The sequence below is a fragment of the Nilaparvata lugens genome, chromosome 10, assembly GCF_014356525.2.
Source record: "Nilaparvata lugens isolate BPH chromosome 10, ASM1435652v1, whole genome shotgun sequence".
NCBI lineage: Eukaryota > Metazoa > Arthropoda > Insecta > Hemiptera > Delphacidae > Nilaparvata > Nilaparvata lugens.
Genome location: NC_052513.1, coordinates 5,956,238 through 5,971,270, shown reverse-complemented (window position 1 = coordinate 5,971,270; position 15,033 = coordinate 5,956,238). Strand labels below are relative to the sequence as shown.

Genomic DNA, 15,033 nt, shown 5'->3' with positions numbered 1-15,033 from the left:
GCTTGCGGTTACTAAAGTAGGACTTGAACCAATCAAGTGGAACTCCATTTATCCCCATAAGTTCCATCTTTTTAAGCAATTTTCCTCTATCAACGGAATCAAATGCCTTAGCCTAGTCCAAGAATATTAGAGCACTCTTTTCATTGTTACCTATAGCCAAATTCAGGTCTCTAGTTATAGAAAAGAGGGCATCTGAGATATTTTTTGATTTTCTGAACCCATATTGGGAGTTAGTTAGTAATTCATTACTTTCAATGTATCTTGTTAATTGATCTTTTACTATTTTTTCAAGAATTTTGGAAAATATGCTAAGCAGGCTGATTGGACGAAAGTTTGAACTCTCTCTAATATCTCCTGACTTGAACAATGGGACTACCTTTGCTATTTTGAAAGCATCAGGAAATATACCAGAGGTAATGCTTAAGTTGACAATATGTAGAAGCGGAGCAGATAAACTGTCAAAGTTAGACTTCAGAGTATCGGAAGAGATACAATCATAGCCAGGAGCCGAGCCGCCGCGCAGGGAGTTAACATAGTTGCGCAATTCAGTATTATCTATAGTGCGAAGGTTGAATCTACCGTGCACTGCATAGTCTGAGTCATTGACAACCGGTGGGCCAACAGGGTTAATTTTGCTAGCTAGACTACTTCCCACGTTGGAAAAATAATTATTGAATTCATCTGCAACCTGTTTTCTTTTGTCTTCTAAATATGTCTTACCTGATGTATACTGGTCCAGTGGAAAAGGGTCTTTGTTTTTTCTCTTACCTGAAATTTCATTTACTGTTTGCCAAAAAAGTTTAGGGTTATTTTTTGAGACAAAAATTTTAGATTTGTAGTATTGGATCTTAGTTCTCTTTATTAACGAATTCAAGTGATTTCTGTAAGTAATGTAGTAATTTTTGAGTTGTTGATTGAAGGGTTGATTTCTGAGCTGTTTACTTATTTTATCCCGTTCTCTAATAGAGCGTAATAAACCGTCTGTCATCCAGGGCTTTAATTTTACCTTTCTGTTACTACTTTTTCTGTTTTTGTAGGATTTACATATGAATTCATCTAGTGTGGAGAAAAACAAATTGCATGATGAATTTATGTCTTGAGAACTAGTAACATTACTCCAAACACACTTGCTGATTAACTCATGAAGAGTTTTTTTGTCAATATATTTATCTTCTTTTTTTGATGAATTGATTCTTGGGAATGAAATTTCTAATACAATACTGAAATGGTCGGTTACATCAGTCATGACTACCGCTGTTTTTAGACTATCACAGGTCTCGTGTCTGACAAAGATATGGTCTATGCATGACTTACTGTTTCCTTGTACCCTCGTATATTTATCAATGCCGCTCATGAAACCATTTTCATACAACATATCAAGATATCTTTCTGTTTTATTATCTGCTTGTAGTATATTGGCATTAATGTCACCCATCAGAATACAGAAGCTATTTATATTGAAAGAGTTATAATAGTTATGCAATGCTTCGGTGAATTCATCCAGATCACTGTCGTGAGTACGATAAACCGAAAGAAGGTTTATATTTTTTCCCTGGAATGATATATCTATACTTAAACCATACACGTGGGCCAGCTCCATCTGTCTACATTCATTCACACTCACTCCCTCCCTCACATACACAAGCACTCCATCATTTCTGTTTCTCCATCCGCTTGTTTTGAAAACCCTGTAACCCTCTAATTGAATACCCGCCGTATCATCCCCCAACCAAGTTTCTCCCAGCATTATCACATCCCATATTACGTTACTTCCTTGTAGATAAGCTATGAAGCTATCGAAGTTTTTATTGAAGCTTCTGATATTCAAGTATATGAACTTTAGGAAATGTTCACCATTGGAAAAAACGTTATTCACCTCAGAAGCTTCAATACTTTTACATTCAATATGTCTATATTCATCCAGGTGAATGTCCCTGAATGTCATAGAAGAATATATTAAAGAATAAACTAGTTAGGGAAGAACACGAAGAAAGAATTTATGGTGATAAGAAAGATAATTGGAACCCCGACCGATAACGGCTCAACGACCAATGCGACCGTTGAAGAAAAGAAAAAAAACCCTACCTCGCTCAGCCCTCTCAAGAAATAATATAATAAAGACCTACAAACCCCAACCAAAATTGTATAGAAAAAGAATGTAAATATGAAGTAATAAATAAGAGACATATCTATTGATCATGAGTTAAGGAATTGTAAACAAAATTGTATAAATAAAATAGATAAACCGCATAAATTGATTACATGAACAAACCCACCGGCAGTGATAATTAATAATGTACTCAGAATAAAAGAGAAAAATGAGAGATATTGATTTATATAATTATTAGGTACTCATAATAACTTAGTTAATATACTATATAACTTAGTTAACTTAGTATAATGTCTAAAGACCAGTCTAGCAATAAGAAATGGAAAAATAACTCGAAACAATATTGATCTATCAAGAGCTGCAAAGTGATATCATTCATTTTAAAAATAGAAATCAGCGTTTGTTCTTTTCATGAGATAATTCTCCTAATTCTTGCTTGTAACAAGATAATTATTGCGATAAGGCATCAGCTGCAACACTATATTTTATTAAGAAGCAATTATTGCGAGTGATTGAAACTTATATTACCGTATGATTCTGCCAGTAGATATTTGATTTCAGCAATTCAAGACTATTAATACGGTAGTACTTACAATATTAATTTATATAACAATCCTTAATTTCAATTTATCAAGCAAGTAGAAAAACAACTAATTTAAAATAATTATTGCCTTCTTCAAAATCCTATTTCCCATACTAAAGAGATTTACCAATCCTTAACTAAATATTTATAACATATTTACAAGTGTAAATTGGCTTTTACAAGTATCCTTGAATTCAGTATTGAATGTAAACTCTTCTCGATGGGATATCTTTAAATTAATGTGACTAATAAGTTATTAAAAAAAGCCTATTATTAAAGACTAAATATGTCTAATGAAATTTGCAATTCCAGGTATATTCCACACATATCTATGCAATTTTTGTATTTGATGAAAAATAATTGAATAAGCTATAAGTATTTGTTTTTAGCAGACAGCAGTTTCTGCATTTATGATATTATTAAAATAATTTTATTCATTTAATATAATATAAAATTTATTTCAAATAAAGATTATTTATGAGAGAAGTTATTAAGTTACTAAAAAAGGAATATTTCGTTTTCATTAGTTCAAGAAGGATTGAATTGCATAAAATACCTTGTTGAAATCGCAATTCAATAGTTGTAAATAAAATAAAATAAATATAATAATACTCTCTAGTTACTTCACGTTATTCATACATTTTAATAGTCCTTGATAGTTTGATTGTGTCTTCTTTTATGTTCTCGATATGACCTTACGGATGAATACATAAATAAGTTACCAGATATTCGGTGTTCACTTGTTCGTCGGCTGATTTATGCCAACATCAGCAGATACCTGGGCACCAGTGTATGAAGGACTTGCCGGTTGTCGACCCACTGAGATCCCGTCCGCTGCTTCCAAGCCCGGGAAATTGAGGTCGTCTATCGTCTCAACCTTGACGACTTTCGAGGCGGCCGTGACCCTGATCAGAATTGCGCCATCCTTGACCCATGCGTGTGCGATGTGTCCCTCTCTCACCAGTCTCCTGGCATGACTGAGGAGGGTCTTGTTGTGCTGAGTCAGATGTTCATTCACGAATACGGGAGTATTAGTGTGGAAGGCTCCGCTTATGTGTGCCGTGTTCAGGCCCCTCTTTTGTTTGGCGGCAGCCAGCCAGTCAGCACGCGTCGTTGTACGCACGAATTTAACTATAATCGCTTTTTTAGGTCCAGGCAGCCGATGAGCGATACTTATTTCGTTGCGACACCACTTTATATTTAAAGCCTGGGCTAACTGTTCCAATATAGCATAAATGTTCTCATTGTTTGTGTAAGGGATTCCGCAAATTTCGACGCTTTGTTTTCTGCTATACTGTTCTAATTTGGAAATTTTTAAATTGACTACTTTAATTTCTTGTTTAGCGCTTGTGAGGTTAGTTTTTAATTCATCATATTTCTGCTTAGGATTATTATTTTCCTCCTTAATATCATTCATTTGTTTGTCATATGAAATGGATAGTTGTGCAATCATTTGCTTCATAGAGTTCATATTATTATTTAAGCCCTGAGAAAGTTTGTTTTCAAACCCTGCCAGTCTTTGATCGAGTCTTTTATTCAAATCACTGATCGCATTGAGTATTTCCGAATTATTATTTTTATTATTACTCACAGATGCATCAACAGGATCGTTGGATTGAGCTGCCTTTCCTCCACACCTAACGCACCGGAAAGCGACTTTACGATTCTGTTTTCTATCGGACTCGCTAACACAGTTCACATGGAATATGTCGTTACATTTCACACACTGTAATATTTGTTCAGGATTACACCCGGTCACACTTTTATCGCACTTCAGACATTTATTCATCTTGCGGCTATATACTGCTTAGTAATCGAAAAATAATTTACAATAATAACGTCAATTTCAATTACACGGTAAAGTTATAGGCTGAATATTATAGCAGGCAAGAACATTGAGCTGAGCGAGACAGGCTAGGATACGCTAGCAGATAAGAACCTCTCTCATCGAGCTCCCGATAGCAACTGGCCCATATCTTGTACAGAAATGTGCCAGGGGTGATTAGGGAAGCAGAGGCATTTAGTTTGGTAGTGTTTAGGAAGAGGGTGGACAGGTGGCTGTACCAGATTGGTTCGGAAGCTTCAGAAGAACTACTCCAATCTAGGTATGCTTGGTGACCAACACGACTTCAAGGTTTCCAGACAATTGATTGGTATTTATTTTATCATTGATATAACCGGTTTGACTGTTTTGCCTTTCTGGTTTATGCTTTTTATCATTCTCTCTTCTTAGAATTCCTGGAATCCCTGCCACTGCGGTCTTCAATAAAATATTCTTTTTTCTTCTTTATTTATTCTTTTAATCAATCAATGTATTAAGTATACTTATTCCTACATACATATTTTTACATACTCATTCTTAAATATACATCAGTGCAATATATTATCTATTTTATAATCAGAATATTAATAATACATCACCTTACATAATCATTTTAGGCCCATTGACGGCTTAAATTATATATTCAGGCGGTGGGACCTTCCCGCAAGGGACTCCCCACCAACAGAAGCCATACGAATTTACTTTTTTACTTTAATAATACATCCATAATATAAGTGTATTCTCTATTATTCACTTCTATTAGCAGATTAAGCTTATTATGTATAAAGTGGAACTCCCCCCCTACACACAGATGGATAGTCTAGTAGGGGGATTCCAAAATATGTTGTATATTGTATTTCTTATTCGTGTATTATGTTTTTTTGGAAATAAACTGAATTAAATTGAATTGAACTGAATTGATTTGAATCTGATGTAATAGTAACTGGGTAAAAGTTAAAAATATTCTTGTTTGAAATAATCAATTAAATTTTATCTGTTGTGATGAATTTTTTGAGTAAATCTCATGAAAGGAGAGAATTAGCTAGGAAAATTGTAATTACCCTTATAGAATGAAAGATCTGCCAAACGAATAGTTAGCACCCGAGCGATAAGGCTTCCTTATCAACAGCTGAGTATAAGATAAGAGTACCGTTCTGTACTATGCATTTTTTCAGAGAATTATTTAATAAAATTATAATTATTTTGCAAATTGAGTACAAGTCATTTATGAATTGCTCATTGAACTTTTGGAGGTTACACTTTTGTTTACTATTGATCAGATGTTTTTGTAGCAGCTCAGACACAGCTGACTGACTCAATATATTATAAAATGTCATGCCAGGTTTTCATGCAAGCTATAATATTATTTCTAAAATTAAGAACTATTGATAAAGGACCAAGAATTTCAAATAAAAAAATAAAATGTATGTATTATTGTTAAAATCTATCTATTATTCACGAAATTACGTTATAATGTCAAATGTTATTGTAACTAACTAGGTCAACGCATGAATATTGTATTACTGATAAGAGCAGCAAAAATTAATTATAACAGTTTCGAACATAATAAGAATTGTATGAAAATATTAAATTATAAATTATTGATTCAACTGAGTCACATGGTGAATGAATCTCTTTGGCAAGTCTAAGCCAATCATATGTCATAGAAATAGCACCAAAAGGGATGATCGTTTGAAAACATCAAATGTTAATCTGTTATCAGACTGCAAACCTGCCTTATCATATATGCTAGTGCATGTACACTGTGTAGAGGAACTGTATCTAGAGAATTAAGCAGTTTAAAAAATTATACAAATTAAGTTATTATTGTAATTAAATTGTCATGCCTACGTCATAATCATTCTACCAATGGCAAATTTTCATGCAAATTAATTACACAGAGATTCTCAGAGAAAAGGTTCTAGCCAAAGGCTTAGAAGAAGACAAGTCACTTCCCTTTTAAAATCCTCACCGTTAAGACCCTGTTGAAAGTTATCAAATTTTGTTCGATTTTTATATATTTTATCTGTGAGCCAATATTTTAGGTTATTTTATAAATTTATTTCATCAATCGATAATTCGAGAAATTCAAACTTAATTATTCCCTAATTATTTTGGTGAAGGAGATATTTAATTAAAATCCCACACGTGCTGAAACCGAAGCCTGGACCGGCCACCGATCAAACAAATTTGATCTAAAGGAACCACGACCACCAAGAGGATTCACGTGAGTTTTATATTTTGGGGCCCCAATCTTCGCTTCGAAAGAAAATACAGTGCAGAAAATATAAAATTTTTCTTCGTTAAAGTAATGGCCACGCCGACAAGCGCTTATAACCATTAAGATCCTAGATTTTATCTGGTATAGAATTTATAAGAACTTGTAGTTGATTAACTATCCTCCGCTGCCAGAACCACGACCCGAGCAATTTTAAAAATCTTTTATAATTTATTTTCACTATTTTTCACAAAACTGTTAAATTTGTCAATTATAAAATTCTGTTGAATCATGCTTGGTATCATGCGAGCACAAGCAAACTTCTAATCATTTTTGTTAATGTTAAACTATTTTCAATCTGTAATCCAAGCTCTGAATCTGCACTGTCAAATCATATATTTTATTATATTATATTTCCATTTTGTCAACTCATCTTCTGAGTTCGATTATTTCTTAAGCCTGTCAATCATTGTGTCTGTCACGTTCTATATTATCAAGAACCAATCAAGTACGATCATTGAAATAATTGAATCAACCTGGATATTGGAACATATCTAAGTGGATGTAGTGTGTGGGGTCAGATCGAGATTATCTATTCTCTGTCCTTACCTGCTCATATATCAGCTTTTATCTGTTACCAACTTCGACTTAGGAGCGAATTCGTCGACTGTATAGCAGATGCAGCTGGAGATCATATAATTTCCTACAATAGAGCATAAAGCCCGACAAGACTCTGTTCTCGAAATATATTCCGAACGATATCTGGTCCTAGTACCCTATCTTAATCCTTCGGAACTTATTAAAGATTGAAATCACATTAGAAATTTAATTCATAACCAAGAACATTGATTACATATGATTTGTAATTGTATTAAATGAATAAATAAATAAAATAATAATAATACCAATTCTCATTCTCATTACATATTATTTTCTCTATTAGATGATTATAGTTGCTACTGGAGGTGTTAAAGACCGTCATAATGTGGGCAAGGATGCTTCCCAAATGAATTACAATTTTTCTACCTGTCAATTATTCCTATAATATAAAAATCATTCAGTTATTTCTCGATGTAGTCAACTAGAGATTGATAACGGATCAAAGACTGTATCTAGTGTGCAAAAATGTGCTTCAAATGAATCCATTTTTTTTCCATTCCTCGATTCTTATATTGTGAAAATCCTTGCAATAGGGTTTAGTTTGATGTGATTTTTTATTGAGTTTACATTATTTTTACAGGTTTTGCCATTCATAGACGGTATTAATCACGTTGCAAAAATTGCTGTTGAAGCAGATGTTGAAGCCAATCTTGTGAAAGCTTGTCTACAGAACTTAGAGTAAGAATCAATCAATCATCATTATGCTCAATTTGTCAATATTTGTGTCTATATTTCTGATACAAACTACAGATTTCTTGATTTGAAGATTTAATCACGTACAAGACAAAAATGATAAATATCTATTGAGAGTCAAATTTATAAAAGAATGTTCAGGTCACAATATTTTGTAATTTACTTGCATGATTTTCATCCAGAACTTTCCGTACGTCACATCACGTTTGTGTATATTTGATATATTGTGACGGAGAAATATTGAGTGGTTGAGATTCACTCTCTGTTAAAATTATGACTTTCCTTCTGTTAGATTCATATTTTACATCCTAGTATTGTAATCTTATGGTTTCATTGTAGTCGTATGGATGTAATACAGTAAGCACTTCAATACTTTGAATATTTCAATAAAGTGTGAAGTTTTTAGCTCCAAAATTTCTAGTTTGATTCCAAATTTAGATTTTTTGAATACGGTAATTATTAAGTTTCTGTTCTAGATTTTTTGATTCTAGACTCTAATAGTATCTATTTGATTCAAAATTTGCTCGTTTATCTGAGTATTGAAGAGCGTAAATTGTATTTTGAAAAGTGAAAGTGACCTAACCAACATTTTGATTTGGACAGTATAGTATGAATTGAATAGACTTCAAATCCCAATTGAAGCCTGGAAGTGCTTAGGGGAGAAAGGAGTTGATTTGTTGTAGAATCTCCTGAAAAAAATATGGGACCAAGAGAAAATGCTAGATGAATGGCGAAGTAGTGTATTGGTTCCCATCTACAAGGTTAAAGGTGATGTCCAAGAGTGCAATAATTATAGAGGCATAAAGCTAATGTCTCATACAATGAAGGCTTGGGAGAGGATTATTGAGAAGAGACTAAGACAAGAGACCACAATCAGTGAGGAGCAATTTTGATTTATGCCAGGAAGAGGAACAACAGATGCAATATTTGCTCTCCGGCAGCTGGTGGAGAAGGCAAGAGAGCTAAGGTCTCAGCTGCACATGGCATTTGTTGACCTGGAAAAAGCCTATGACAGGGTGCCCAGGCAAGAGATTTGGCGAAGTATGAGAGGAAAAGGTGTGCCAGAGAAGTAGGTTCGATTGGTGCAGGAGATGTGTACAAGGGAGCCATCACTCGAGTGAGAACCAGTGTGGGAAGGACCCAAGTGTTTCCTGTGCAAGTTGGCCTTCACCAGGGTTCAGCACTTAGCCCATATATGTTTGATCTGCTCATGGATGTCATGGGTGCTGCAGTCAAGAAGCCAGCACCATGGTGCATGCTATTTGCAGATGACTTCGTGCTCTGTGAACCTACCAAAGATCAGTTGGAAGAAAGACTGGAAAGCTGGAGGAAGACTTCGGAGGAAAGGGGACTGAAAATTAGCCGATCAAAAACAGAGTACATGGTATTGGGAAACAATGATGGGCTACCCTTACAGCTTGAAGGAAACCATCTCCAACCAGTTGCAAGTTTCAAGTACCTGGGTTCAAGTGTACAGAGAGATGGAGGGCTTGATGTAGAAATACAGCATAGAATAAATTGTGAATGGATGAACTGGAGAAAAATGAGTGGTGTTCTTTGTGATAAGAGAGTGATTTGTCAAATGAAGGGAAAAGTGTATAGATCAGTTGTGAGGCCAGCTATGCTGTATGGAACAGAAACATGGCCAATTTCAAAGAAACAGGAACGAAAGATGGAAGTGACTGAGATGAGAATGTTAAGATGGATGTGTGGGGTTACAAGAAGAAATAAAATAAGAAATGAATTGATCAGAGGCACTGTAAAAGTTGGACCACTGGGAAAGAAAATGCAGGAGACAAGGATGAGGTGGTTTGGGCATGTACAGCGACGGGAGGAGGATTATGTTGGACGAAGATTGCAGGATTTGGTTTTGGATGGTGCGAGAGGACGAGGTAGACCTAGGATTAGGTGGGGAGATAGAATAGCGGCTGGTTTGCGGGAGAGTGGTTGGAGGAGAGAGGAAGCATTGGATAGGGCTTTGTGGAGAGGCAGACTAAGAGGAAGGAATGCCGACCCCATTTAAATGGGATAAGGCACAACCAAAGAAGAAGTAGAAGAAGAAGTAGAAGAAGAAGAAGAAGAAGAAGAAGAAGAAGTATAAATTTGAAATGGGACAGTTTTGTGCATGAGCCTGTTGTGCCTTTCCTCATGTTAAGTATTTATACACAATGTGATAAATAAATAAATATTATCAATGTTAAATCTGTCAATTTTTTTCAAATGTAATAATATCTTGTTATTATTGATCGTATTTCAAATTAAATTATGATTTTCAATTCCGCATCCTAGGTACTATGGAGTGGTTAGAATGATACCCATTTTCCAATACTCCAATGTCTATGTGCCAACTTCGAAACTGCACAGACTAACTATCAACAAGAGACTTCAGGATGATTGCCTGAGAACTGTTGCAAGAGCAGGTTTGTTTAATTTGAATTTTCTCTTTCTCAACTAGGCCTAACAGCTAAAGCTATCTTCATCCTATTTAAAAAAAATGTCTATCGAATTCCTCTTATTTTCAATTTTAAGTGTACATAAGTTCTTGATCTTCTATCAAGATTATCTGTTTTTTTTTGTTAGCAATACTAATTTTTACTGGTACTGTAATACAATATTACATAAACATTTATAATTGTATTTTACAGGTCGTCAAATTCCAAGTATACGTGATGTTTTTAGGCTTTATTCAAATATGGCACACGGGACCACCGTTAGAGATTTGTGCATCAGGTTTGATCCTGTAGCATTGCGTGTTGATGAGAAAAGACTGGTTCAGTTTGGAGTTCTAGAAGGACTTATCAGGCGAGTTCATAAGGTGAGCAATACAAAACAAATCTATTCACATTCCTAAATGCAAATCCTAAATATACAAATGAATCATAACTTACATCATAGAATCAGAGGTTCAAAGTGCTTGCCCTTGATACATGTCTACAACATCCATTGTTTAATTATACCGGGTGATTCAAAAATAACTTTACAACTTTGAAAATTCATATAAATCTTATTAAACAAGGTACAGAGCTGGTTTTGGTGTTGTTTCAGAGGAAAACAATCCAAGTTCTGACTCGCGTACTCCGCCAGTGCCTGGTCGCACCGCACAAGCGCTAGCGGCAGTTAAGTCAAAGATGGCTGCCTTCACTGGACCCGAGCATGCTAGCTGTGTGTTTTGGTTTGAAAAACGGCATATTGTACCTTGATATGTTGCAGAAATTTTTGATACCACAGATCGATGAGGATGACCGAGAACGAAATGTTTTCTTCATGCAAGATGGCGCACCACCACACTATCTGAATGACGTCCGGGATTTTCTTAATGACAGCTTTCCAAATCAGTGGATTGGCCGTAATGCGCCAATTGCACGGCCCCCTCGTTCCCCAGACCTAACACCGCTGGATTTTTTCTTGTGGGGTTTCATAAAAGATAAGGTGTACGTACCTCCTTTGCCAGCCACTCTACCTGAACTTAGAGCAAGGATTTGCGCTGCTGTTGAGCAAGTTACACCTGAAATGCTTGTGAGAGTCTGGGAAGAAATCAACTATCGATTGGATGTCTGCAGGATAACCAACTTAAGTCACATAGAACATCTTTAGTTTAAGGTAAAAAACTCGAAGTGTTTTCCTTTAAAACAACACCAAAACCAGCTCTGTACCAAGTTTAATAAGATTTTTATGAATTTTCAAAGTTGTAAAGTTCTTTTTGAATCACCCGGTATTTCTTTGTTATTTAATATACTATTTAATTAAAACCCCACAGTACAGGTCTGGGTAATGGAGTATGGACAATTTGAAATAGCACTTACACACTCATTTTTCTACAAACTCAAATTCTTTCTCACATTGTGTATCTCAAATGTTGTCATTTCAATAATGGAAAAATTTTTAGCATTGAGAAATTACATCTTATCGAATGGCGTCCGTTTATTTATGACCTCTTAACTTGAAACTGTTGGTTGATCATGTCCACTGCCTTCAAGAAGCCATAGGCTTGCTTCAATTACTAATTCGTTGGATTTTGTTTGAAACATAACTATAGTAAACGTTAATCTATATAATATAATAACGGAAAGAATTGGATTATACACGTACGGGATAGGAAATTCACGAATGACGCATCATTACGTCTGAACTACTAGACTGATAACTTGAAATTTTGCATATTGATTCTTACTACCGAGGATGGTTATAGGCCTATTTTACATTCTTTAAGATTTCAGTTGGTGAAGCTTTCATTCTGTAAAGTTTTTAATTATACCCTTGCTTGCTTAATTATACCCGGGTTACCTGCTTGTAGATTATAAAAGTCCTTTCCCTTTATCAGTAATACTATATAGGAAATGAGTAAATGATCAATTATTGATAATTATCAGTAATATATTATATTATTTATAGTTATCACCAAAACAATTTATCAGGTCTAACTTGATATGGTTGAATGTAAAGCATTGTTTTTGTTGCAGTACCCAGTAATGTTATGTGATGACGGCAGCACTAGTACGTCACTGCAACATTTCACTGGTCTCAACTCTCTCGATGAAATCTGTTGCAGTACTGGAATAAGTAAGAAGCAGATTGAAGATCAAGTTGAAAAAGATCCTAATATCATATTTTTGTGGAAATGAAATATCCACATACTAGTAAATCGGAAAACAAGTTGAAAGTCCGGTAAGGCTCGTGCAATCCTCAAAGCTGTAATAGTAAAAAGTATGTATAATCGTACAAAGCTCGAAAAAATAAGTGTCTGAAGACGAGTTTTTGTTGAATCTGAGTATTCAGAACATTAGTCATGATTCATTTATTCCAACCTAGAATGCGATAAAAATTGGGTTGTTCTAACATGAAAGGTGTTATCGAATTTCATAAGTACAATAATATGAGAACCTTTTATATGAAATCCTTCGAGTATCACATGTATTGATAAATAATGTACTTTTAACTAAATTGTCTGATTTTTTGGTAATATTGTGGGCAAAATATCAGTCCCGTCCCTACAGTTCCTTTAATTTGAAAAATTATTATTAAGAGTTATAATTATTATATATACTGTATCAAATTTATTATTAGAAAAATTGTTAGTATCCATAGCGATAAAGAGTTTTTCTTCTAGTTAGTTATTTTAATCAGTTTCATTCATCATGCTTATGTACAGCATAGAATAGGATTACTTTTTTATTTGATGATAGGATAGGATAGAAAATTATTGTAGGATACATAACAATTACATTAGCGAGGGGTTCACTTCAACTAGGGACTCAGTGTGTTTCATTGTCTATTATCTAGCAGAAAGCCTGATATTGAAACATAATCCAGAGAAGGTAGCTACACTTTTAAGTGTTGCATGTAATTCGATGGTGGCGCACTCGGTTTAGACCAATTTAAATACATGCATTACATCCGACAATTTCAATCTTAGAGCCTGTTCACATGACAGCGATTTATGTTCGGTTGTCGCGCGGTTGACAAACCGAGCGATTGCCAGGTATAGGGAAACACATGGTGCCGTACACATGCATCGCTCGGTTTTAGTAGTCGCCGGCGAATCGCGGCGGTTGTAGTCTCAGACTACAACCGCTCGGTTGTCGTTCGGTTGCCGGGCGGCTCGATATACTAGAGCAGGCATGAGAGCTTACACATGTCTTCAGTCAACCGAGCGGTTTCGATCAGAGCAGTAATATACGTTTAAGAGTAATATAGTGATTAAGTACATAGATTAAGATATTAAAATTAAGTACATAGATGTTGTACCTAGTAATGATTTATTATACCGAGCGCAAACCGCTCATGAATCACTGTCATGTGCACGAGGCTGGCAAACCGAGCGATTTGCCAATCGAGCGACAACCGAGCGTAAATCGCTGTCATGTGAACAAGCTCTTAAACCTACACTGCTCCTCCATGTTTCACCCTATAAAATGGAACTGAACTTGAACTGTTAGAATGGTTCTTCTTTTTCATTGCAACTATTGCCAATGATCCATGATTACTAAAGTTCAATGCATTCACACCAATTCTTGTTCAGATTGTTGTAACAAAGAGACTAATACCATTTGCTAATATTTATCATAAAGTAGTCATATGATAACATTTTATAGTTCTAGTTTGCTACCTCATATGCATATGGAAAACGCACCACAGGAATCGTGCAAGGTTTTCTTTGGAGGGCGCTGGAGAACACATTTATTGACGTACAGCGCGTAAAGACATAGTTTTGAAGCCAAGAAAACGAACTAATATTTCATAGATTTATTATTTTTCTGTAACTCTCACACGAAAAATATTATATTTGGTCAAATTTGAGAATATGTTTGTTTACAGTTTTAGAAAGTTTATAAAGGATGGGCACATTAACTTATAGTTAAACTATAAGTTAAACTATAGTTAAACTATAGTTAAACTATAAATAGTTAAACTGGAGCTTTCAGGCAGGAGCAGCCCGTCTGCAATTCTTGAATTTATTATGGCAGAAGCACGAAAATCAGCCTATCGACTGAAAGTTACTCACCATTGGAGAGAAGGCCTGTCCGGAACAGGCCACTGCACAATCACCAAAGCTGTTGCTCACAGCCTTGTACTTGAAATGACGTCAATGTCCTGAGTATGGAGTTGGTTTTCACTAAACCTTTCTCTGTTAAATTCTGCTCTAGAGAGGAGTGGAAGTCTGAGGAAGGGCCCTATCTCAAAAAGGCAGCCTCGTCTGGTACAAGGACGGTTCTCTCATTGAAGGAAAATCTGGCTACGGGGTGTAAAGTGATTCACCCAGAACACAAGTTTGTGCAAGTCTGGGACAACTCTGTACCATCTTTCTGGCGGAGATTTGGGGCATCATGGCTTGTGCTGACATAGGCATTGCCAGGCGCTTTTGCAATAAGCCTATAGTAATCTTGGCAGACTGTCAGGCAGCCCTTGAGGCTCTTGACTCCAATGGAATCAAGTCTAAAATTGGTGTA

General features: G+C 35.2%; 1 protein-coding gene across 1 annotated transcript in view; it reads left to right on the top strand.

The window, feature by feature from the left end:
• The window catches only part of LOC111043213 (GATOR complex protein NPRL2), a 24,605-nt gene extending 11,577 nt beyond the window's left edge, over nt 1–13,028 (top strand). Inside the window, exons 6-9 of the mRNA XM_039436602.1 lie at nt 7,974–8,071; nt 10,376–10,506; nt 10,732–10,901; nt 12,547–13,028. Of these exons, the coding sequence (XP_039292536.1) occupies nt 7,974–8,071; nt 10,376–10,506; nt 10,732–10,901; nt 12,547–12,708 (561 nt within the window). The 3' untranslated portion in view covers nt 12,709–13,028. The remainder of the gene's footprint in view (nt 1–7,973; nt 8,072–10,375; nt 10,507–10,731; nt 10,902–12,546) is intronic.
• The last annotated feature ends 2,005 nt before the right edge of the window (nt 13,029–15,033 follow it).